This window comes from Vipera berus (genome assembly GCF_964194415.1).
Source record: "Vipera berus genome assembly, chromosome: 3".
NCBI classification, from domain to species: domain Eukaryota; kingdom Metazoa; phylum Chordata; class Lepidosauria; order Squamata; family Viperidae; genus Vipera; species Vipera berus.
Genome location: NC_138204.1, coordinates 82907713 through 82917945, shown reverse-complemented (window position 1 = coordinate 82917945; position 10233 = coordinate 82907713). Strand labels below are relative to the sequence as shown.

General features: G+C 39.1%; 1 protein-coding gene across 5 annotated transcripts in view; it reads right to left on the bottom strand.

Moving 5' to 3' along the window:
• Positions 1–2199: 2199 nt before the first annotated feature.
• Positions 2200–10233, bottom strand: part of LRRC8D (leucine rich repeat containing 8 VRAC subunit D) — a 96267-nt gene continuing 88233 nt past the window's right edge. For all 5 annotated transcript variants that reach the window (XM_081325766.1, XM_081325763.1, XM_081325764.1 and 2 more), the window contains one exon: positions 2200–5367. In XM_081325766.1, the coding sequence (XP_081181892.1) occupies positions 2789–5365 (2577 nt within the window). In that variant the 5' untranslated portion in view covers positions 5366–5367 and the 3' untranslated portion in view covers positions 2200–2788. The remainder of the gene's footprint in view (positions 5368–10233) is intronic.

Here is a 10233-nt window from a genome sequence, read left to right as displayed (position 1 = left end):
TGTATTCTGCTGACTGAAAATGCTTTCTCCATGTGTCAGGCAGAAGGTTGAGTTCATTCATACTGACTTCTAGCTGCAGAGTTAAAAGAGGGAGAAAACAAGGCTACTAATGCACAACTATCTGCTCTGAAGAAATCCATCTTGGCAAAGATACCCGAAGTGTGCTCGTTGATGATGTACATTCTGTGTCATTTGATAAAAGCAAAAATTCTTCCACAAGCTGCTAGCACTGCAGAGTATAACAGCTTTACGTGCCATTGGCCTAGTCGGGCCTTGCTGGTCTACCTTAACCATTATGGGATGTAACATATTATACACTAATAGAAAATCGTTTCACTGCTTTTTACAGATTTTCTAGATTTTAAATTTTTTTACATGTCATTTCTATTTCCTGATTCAGAACAAAAGCTAAATGTCAGTTTAAAAAAAAAACACTTTTCATGATGTGTAATGATAGCCATAAAATAGGAGTTATCTATTTTAAATATTCTAAGAAGCATTTAGCATAGAAAGATTAAGACATTTTAGTATTATTTCAAAGTGAAGGATGGTAAATAAAAATAATTCTTTTAGTATTGCATGAATAAACTTTAAATTTCAAAGACAACTAGCAAATAGAACTTTTGCCCCAAATCCAGCTAAAATTTGCGGTCGAATGCTGTGTGTTTCTATTCAGAAGTATTGCTCCAGAGAAAATATGTTCATTTTACACCTAAGCAGGAAAAACCAAAGGTACAAGTACAGATTAGGCAAAACCTGGCTCAAAAACATTAACTGTGAGAGGGACCTTGGAGTCCTAGTGGACGATCACTTAAACGTGAGCCAGTTGGATGTGGCAGCAGCCAAAAAAGCTAATAGAATCCTTGGTTGTATTAACAGAGGCATAGAATTAAAAACACATGAAGTACTAGTACCGCTTTATAAAACCTTAGTAAGACCACAGCTGGAATATTGCCTCCAGTTTTGGTCACCACATTACAAAAAAGGTGTTGCGACTTTGGAAGAAGTGCAAAGAGGAGCAACTACGTTGATTAAGGGCCTGGAGACAAAAACATATGAAGAATGGTTGCAGGAACTGAGCATGGCCAGTCTAGAGAAAAGAAGGACTAGGGGTGACATGATAGCAGTATTCCTGTATTTGAAGGGCTGCCACTAAGAAGCGGGGATCAACTTATTTTCCAAAGCACCAGAAGGCAAGACAAGAAACAATGGATGGAAACAAGAAGCGATTTGGAATTAAGAAAAAAACTTCTTAACAGTGAGGACAATTAACCAGTGGAACAGCCTGCCTTCAGAAATTATAGGTGTTTCATCACTGGAGGTTTTTAAGAAAAAACTGGACAACCACCCATCTGAAATGGTATACAGTAAAACCTCCAGGGACGCAGTGGCTCAGTGCGTTAGGATGCTGAGCTTGTCGATCAGAAGGTCGGCAGTTTGGCGGGTCGAATCCCGAGTGCCGCGTAGCAGAGTGAGCGCCTGTTACTCGTCCCCAGCTTCTGCCAACCTAGCAGTTTGAAAGCACGTAAAAAAATGCAAGTAGAAAAATAGGGACCACTACAGTGGGAGGGTAACAGCGTTCCGTGCGCCTTTGGCGTCTAGTCATGCCGGCCACATGACCACGGAGACGTCCTCGGACAAGAGCTGGCTCTTCGGCTTTGAAACGGAGATGAGCACTGGCCCCTAGAGTTGGAAACAACTAGCACGCATGTGCGGGAGAACTGTTGTGATTCAGGGTCAGCCTGTGGGTTCGGCAGTTGGGTCGGACGACTCAAAGGAGGAGGGGGGTGTTGAAGACCTTGCGGATGATAGCCCTCAGGCAGGCCCCTCCCACTTGGTCACCATGGAGACCCAGCTGTGTGAGCCTGACAGAGTGGATGAAGATGACCCACAGCTGGCCCTGTTCAAGGACGACCGACGCAGGAGGCAGTCAAGTAGGAGTAAACAGAGGAAGGCAATGGGGCTTCTCGGAAGGAGGGAGAGAGAAGCCACGCCCTGAACTCTTTATAAAGGACTTGTGTGGGGAGGGCTGGTTTGCTGAAAGCAACCGCTCAGATAGTGTTTCAAAGCTCCGGTATCTTGGTTCGTGTCTTGTTTGTTTTTGTAATAAATTTGGCAGACGTATTCCAGCCTCTTGCCGTCTGTAAAGGGGTTGCCTTTTCTGCAAGGCCGGTAGCAGGCTGGTACAGAACAAGAACCTTTACCTTTACCTTTCAACATCTGAATAGCAGCTCATGATGAGCTTCTCGGCTATATTGCAATTAGGTTTATAAAAAAATGCATTTCTATTTAGATATTGCAGGGCAGATGAAAATTATATTGGATTACTTATTATTGAATTATCTATAGATTTTTCTTGATCAATAGCAATAATAGTTCCTTGAATATCATTCCAATTTTATAAAGTAAAGAAAACTATGGCCTCTAGCACAATGCTAAAATGAACAGAGCCATTTAAAATTATTTATAGTAAGAAAAGGTCACCAATTTAATCATGTACATTAAGCAGGCAAGCAATTTGTAAACATTCAAAAGCGGCAGCATCCATGTTACAAACATCTTATAAGGGAAACAAAAATCAAGATTGTTTTAAGGATTACCCACCCCTTCTTCTTTGCTCTCCAAAAATTCTGGAAGTGATGTTTAAAAATACTACAAACACCAAAGGTGATCTGCCGGCCTTAACAGTCCTTTCTTATAAAAAGAAAGAGTTCCAAATTCTCAACACAACATTTTCTTAGTGTGCTCTTTAATATGATCTATATTGGTCACCAGGTCTGAGCTCTGTTTAAATCCCATTAGCGAAGGGAATGCTTGTATCTTGATTCAATGCTTCTTTAACTTCTGAGGGCAATGTATCAAAAAGATGATCTTCTACAATTAGTCCACTTTTCCTGAGAAGCCGACACTGACCCAAACTGGGTGGTAGACGGTCTAAACAGTTCCCCTTCAGCTCTAAGTTAGTTAGTTGCAACAGCTGACCAATTTTTTCTGGAATTGAGGTGATGCAATTTTGTCCCAAACTCAAAGTTCTCAACTTGGAGCACTTAAACAGCTGTTTTGGCAAAATATCCACTTTATTTCCTGTGATATGCAAGTGCTGGAGATTTTGAAGCAACCCTATTTCCACAGGAATCACTGCAATGGAGTTGTAGCTTACATCTAAGCATCTGAGTTTCTGTAAACTGAATACTGCAACAGGTAAGGATTCGAGTTTATTATTGGAGAGATAAAGTGACTCCAAGTTTTTAACATGAGTAATGGAAGAAGGAATGTTAACTATTTTATTGTGCCACAATTTCAGACAAGTTAGTCTTTTTAAATGTTGGAAGCTAATGACTTCTTCAATTGTGCGTATGGTATTTGACTTGAGATCTAGTTCCTGCAAGTTAGTGAGACTAAAAATGGCATGGGGAATACGTTCCAATTCACAGTTCTGCAGCTCCAATTCTGCTACATTCATCATTTTCTTAAGGCTATTCAGTACAAAAAGCTTGGTACCATCGTTATGAATTACCAGCTTGGTTAGATGTGGTGCTACATCTGTGATATTAGATGGAATTTTGGTCAAATTGCTTTTCACATAGAGAATCTTAAGGTGCCTTAACTCTCTAAGTGATTCAAGTCCTATCATTTTATTGTTTTCAGAATTCAAGTTGCCTACTAAATACAACTCTCGGAGATTTTTAAGCAAGTAGACCCAAGCGGGTATCTCTGCAACATCAGTAAATTTCACATGCAAGCATCTCAGGTGGTCACGAAGAAAACTGAAGGCTGTCTGCTCCACCTTTGCAGGGCAATGATAGAGATGTAGCTCTTGAAGGTTAGTCATCTGGGATATTTTAGCAGGGATTTTTGCTTCGGGAATCAGCTCGAGTTTTAACACATCTAAATCTGTCAGATCAAAAACCGCATCTGGGACTCCTGATAGCATGAAAAGATGTAATTCTTGCTTATCCTGAGCATTGCGAGAAACGTGTTGCCTCAATTTTTCAAAAGTCCATTCGTGGTTCAAACTTATTTCCCTCAGTTTGTTTTCACTGACCTCTGACAGGAATACACCAAACCTCTTGGAGTAAAGCTGATCATACTGGTCAACCATGTGTAAGAGAAAAGCAAAATCGTTTTTAACATCTGGAATATCGCTGAAACTGCTCTCTTCTCTAACTTTTTCAAAAGAGTATTCCTTCAGGGGTAACCGAAACAACCAGAAGAGAGTATACAGACAGACAAAACCATAGACACAGATGAGAGAAATATAACTAATAAGCAACTTTTTTAACATGTACGCCATATTGTGTGTACATTCAAATTCTTGGTAGCCAGTCAGATGTTCCACTTTGGGCATGCAAATATGCTCAAAACTGATTTCATTGACAAAATTGGCTGTGTAGCAGAGAATAAATATGAATTTTACAGTTTTGATGACAGTCTGAACAACATAGAGCTTGTAAATCAAATCACTGTCCTCCACGTGAGCCCGGAATTTTCGTACTTTTTCAAAAAGTGCTTTGGCTTGCTCTCCATCTTTTTTGTCCAAAATGGTCATACCTGGGACTTCAATAACTGGCTTTTCTGCTGAAAACTTGAAACCAGTCTTGCTGATCATGGGGGTACTGGCATTTGGGCTTCCTTCATCGCTACTAGTTGATACGTGCTTTGGCAGGGACTGGGCCCCAGTTAGTCTCTGTTTATTCTCCTCAGAGTCTTCACACGCCGTTTCAGACAATGCCTTTGTAGTCCAAGGGGATTCAAAGCATTTTCCTAAAATAGAGACAAAATGCTCAATTTTTGAGCAGGTTTTGGGGTATTTAAACCAAAAATTGCTACTGACCATTAAAATAATTGTGTGTATAAGAGCTAAGTAGGGAAAGTATTTCGAATACCAAGGAAGAGCCACATGATAACACATCTGGTTAATGAAAACATATTGCTGATAATCCAAGTTAGTCTTACGGCCCAGAAAATTTTTCTGCTCCTTCTTTACTTCCTGACTTGCAGCAGTTGAGTGTAATGGTGGGTAGGCAGTTCTATGTACATCAGGCGTAGTGACAGATGTTGGGTCAAGAGTTACAGTCATGGTTGCCTGTTTGTCTTTGTCTTGAATAGCTGGTGTTTCCAATTCTGGCATACTGGCAGCTTTGGCACTTCCCAAGGGGCTGGGTTGCATTTTTGCACTTACAGCAGACTGTAACACAGGCAAACAAACCACCTGATCTTTGGTCAACTGCATGGTTCCAGCAAAAATAGCAACCATAAGCATTACAACTGCCAGATAATCCATAAATACATCCCACCATGGTTTCAGAATTCGGTAAGTTGGCTGTATGTCATTCAGAGATGCAACTTCTGCAAGGGTAAACATTCCTGTAACAAAACAAAAGTTTCTATTATTTGCTGCTGAGAGGCACAGTAATAATTTATGCTTATATTTGTAATTTCTATTTTTTTCTACTTGTTTTAATTTCAATGTTATCTCTGATAAATGGTGGCCGATAGCCACAATTAAAATATAAATGGTGGGCAATAGCCACTATTAAATATAAAATAAATATAAAGGTCTCTCAAGCTGTACTGATAAGAAATTAAGACTGTGACACTAGTAGATGTTTTGGTGTTATTATCTTAATTTTACATTTTAGGACAGAAATGAAAGAAAATAATACAGAGTAAATGACCTTCAATGAGAATCAGTCTAATAGTAATGAGTGGGTTACATAATAATAGTCTATGTCAGGGCTTTTTTTCTCATAGAATGCTCAGAACGGCATTCTGGCACCTTTGTTTTCCACAAAAAAAGAGAAGCTCTCTCTATTGGCTTTCCTAAGCCTATTGCAGGGCTAGGCAATCTTGGCTCTTTTTTATGACTCGTGGACTTCAACTCTCAGAAATCCTGAGCCAGCCACGCTGAGGGGAAAGGGAGATGTTTCCAAGCTAAGCCATGCTGGCTCAGGAATTCTGGGAGTTGAAGTCCTTGAGTCATAAAAGAGCCAAGGTTGCCTACCCCTGCACTAGAGGAGGACATTAAAATTATTTACAGGGTTGCTTCTTTAGGAACTAAACTTTTAGAATCTAAAGCAGCTAATTCAAAAAAGCCAACAGGAAAGAACCTCAGATTTTTCATCTGCTTCTGTCTTTTGGAAGGTAAAATTAGATAACAAAATAATCTATTTCCTATGTTAACATCTCTGCAATGATGATTTCATAAAGGTAACAGGAAAGAAATGAGAAACATTTTTCTCAATGTAATATGTCTAATTTAGCTGATGCTAGAAGAAAAATAGTATCTTTTGTACTATTGAAAACTATTTTGAATCTTACCATCTATTACAACTAAACCACTTTAAATTAAACAATTCTTAAGAATGAAATATTCTTAATTTGGACTTTACTTTTACTGTTTGGACTGTTGTGTGTTTTGAAAAATAGATTATTTAGAATCTAGTTATGTTGCACTTCAGTCTTTAAATAATTAACCTAGTATATACATAATATATGATATTTTCCATGGTGAGCTTAACATCAATAACATTTATTAAAAAGGCTAAAATAATTTCTGGTGGTATTATCTGTACATTAAAATTTTGTTTAGTCACAATCTTTCACTTTTCACATTCTGGACAAACAGTGGTCATGTATTCTAGCAAAAGATGTTACATATGTGCATAAGTGTAGTCAGTAGCATATGCCTTTTTAAAAATATCAATCATGCAAAGAAACAAAAATAAGTCCAAAATATCTGTATTACATCCAGAAATGCCAACTTTGCAACCAATATTTCTCATCCATAACTATGGCACCCTAAGGATACCTGCATACAAGCAAATGCTTCTCTGGGATCAGTAACGCAGCAGGGATTGCTTTTTCCTTCCAGTAACATATACCTAAAACCAGTTTATTGCATTTGGCAATTGAACTAAAAAAAAATCTCATTGTCAACCAATATAATTCATTTAATTTGAAATCAAGTGAAAAATTGATTTAAATTATTTTATTAAAACAAATTAATGGCAATTCTTTTATAAGAAGTTGCCTCAAACAAAATGAGTTTGACATGCCTGGTCTAGATAGTTGAATGCTCCAAAATAAATTCTAGACCAGGCCTGTACATGCAGCCTGCCAAGCACCCTTAGACAGAGCACAGACTTTTCTTTTTTTAAAAAAGTAATAAAACCACCACCACTGCCCTAAAAGTCATGTTGCCTAGTGCCTCCATGGCTTACCATGACCATGAGCTCCAACACTGTAGATGCTCCTCTAGTCACCAAATCATTGATTAGCCCACCAGCATTCCCTTGCAGACCACAAAGATTTTTAATTTATCAGTGTGGGCCTTTCCCTTCTACAAGTTGCACAGACCTGTTCTAGATTTTCCTCTTGCCTTTCCGAATTAACTCCTTGGTCTGTCATTGAGCAAGAATTGACTTTGTAGGGAAGAATATTATCATTTGATGTATATTTAACATATGTTATACCTTTATTTACCGATTATATAATATTTGTATGGAATCCACATGGCGAGGTTTGGGGCAACTTACAATAGAAAAAAATATATTTTTAAAATCATAAGATTAAAACATAAAAGCAGGGCTTTTTTTCTCATTGAACGCTCTGAATGGCGTTCTGGCACCTTTTTTTGCACACAAAAAAAAGCTTTTGCACAAGCTATGCTACTCCCTCCCTCCTACAAGCTATGCTACTCGAAAGCCAATAGGAATTGCTGCTGAGCGCGCCAAAAGACCCGGCCAGCAAACGTTGCACCAGCAAGTTGTCTGCAGCAAAGGTGAGTTGGCAGGAAGTTTGCATCCCTCCCTGCTGCCCAACTACAGCATCTCAACTAGGTAAGTAAAAGAGGACAAGGAGTGGGAGGTGGGTTCTGCGGAGTCCATGTGCACTCCTTCCTTGTGCTCACCCATGGCAGCCAGGCTGGTGGCCTACTCAGTGCGCGCCAAAGTGGCCGCCCTGCATCGCCTGGCCCCCCACGCCTCCGCCGCCTGCCCCGCACAGCCCCGCCGTATAAAGCAGGCCCCACTGCTCCCACTGCACCAGCTGCGCCGGCTCCGGTCCCAGGGGGCAGCCCGCCGCCAACACCTCGCACCCGTGACCGCAGCAGCGCCGCCCCCACCCCCTGCCTCCTGCGTCTGCCAAGATGAGAGTTCCGGCACCTTTTTTTTTTTTTTTTTAGAAAAAAAGCCCTGGTCTATGTTATAAATTATAGCCATTAATAGTATTATTACATCAGAGCAGAGGTCCATATAAAAGGGATAGTAAGCAGTACATATGTGATTTTATTTTTCCAACTTCATATATACTTATTCATTCCAATATAGATATATTGCTATATTCTCATTTCCAAAACACTGAACTAAGGAAAAATCAATCTAATGTAATGGACAGGCAATGCTTCAATGCTATTAAATAATTAGCAGATGTAAATCCTCCTGTTAATCTTTTCCCATAAGGTAGGCATTATACTCAAGGTTTTATGGTCTATATATCCAATAACCTGCAGGCTGATTTTAGGATTAAGTGTCTCAAAATCAAAAGAATCAAAGTTTGCTTTGAACTGCCAAAGAAATGATATTTCTTTGGAATACTGGAAGGCCTAAAAGCAGGAAGGTATAATTAATGTAATTCAGCATATTTTTCAATTTGAGTTAAGCACATCTTTACTCTAGTCCACTAAAAAACAAGAGAATGAAAATGTTTTCATGATCATGAACTTGAATGATCTAACTGCCCTGTCCTTATTTAGCTCAATCCTAAATTGTTTGATGAAAAAAACAATTCCCTAAATTCAGTGTAAGTTTATTTCCAAATAATCAGGAGACAGTTGGAGTCTTGATGTCATCTGAGTTGCAAATATATGATATAAATATGAAACACAAGTTCTGAAAATACCAATTATCAGAAATTAGCTACTTGATACAATCAAATCTTTGTAGTTTAAGAGCTCTAGACAATCCAATGAGAAAGCACTATGTAATTTAGTTATTCTTTTAAAGCCTTCAAGTAATAATGTTAATGATTGGGGACCCCTGTCACAACTAATACAACAGAATGCAGCACTTTACTACTCACTGGTTTACAATAGTGTAAATAAAAAGCCACACCAAAAACCGCATGTCATATAAGCAGAACTGATATAAGTTAGGAAGGTCACTAATCATAAGCCAGCATTCTCCAAATCATATACATATGTGACTTTTATATGCAGTGTGAGACTGGGGGGAAATGAAAAGTATACAGTAATCTTTCATGTTTTGCTTCCTAAATAACCATCAGTTTTAAGGTTGCAATATTACTGAACCTAGTGTGAATGAGTAAATATAGTTAAAACTTAATTGTTAATGCTGTAATAATTTAAAACTTTGAAGCCAGGAGGAAAAAGCAAAAATAATTATTTCCTTATTCCAATTAGATATATTTACACATGTAGATTTTAAGTACACTGAATTCAGTCTAGTATGGATTGCAAAAATCTATCTGATCGCTAACCCCAAAGGTGCTTTTTCAACATGCAACTGGACTTTGAAGTCTTTGAAGACGTTTCGCTTCTCATCCAAGAAGCTTCTTCAGCTCTGACTGGATGATGAGGAATGGAAGGATTTATACTCCTCGCAGACATTTGCATTCTTTTAGAGTGTCGTTGAGGCCACCTGGAGATTTATCTGTGTCATCAGGGTCACCTGAATAGTGCGAATGGGAGTGGAGCCTTCTTGGAAGTGTTGAAAAGACTGTGTTGTAGACTGGAGATAGTTCATGTCGTATCCCTTCCCCTCTGGGAGAGATTTTGACATCGATGGCCTCTTTGACCCCTCTTTCAAACCAGCAGTCCTCTCTGTCCAAAATGTGGACTTTGCTGTCTTCAAAAGAGGGGTCACTCATTCGAAGACAGCAAAGTCCACATTTTGGAGAGAGATTACCATTGCAAAATAACACCATAGACATATTAGATGTTCATTTAAAGGAGTTACAGTTAGTCCTCAGTTAACTACAAGGTAAATGGGGCCAGAATTTCCATTGCTAAGTGATGTAGTTATAAAACATAACATCGCCTGAATACACTGCTTAGTGATGACAACCCCACACTCCCCATTGCTGTTGTTAAGTAAGGATCCTGGTTTGTTAAGCAATTCCCAGGTTGCTGCAAGCAGGGATGCAGGCAGGTAAGGCATGGTGGTGCCAGGAGTGGCTGCTGCTGGATATGGGAATGTGTGAGTGTCCTGTTAG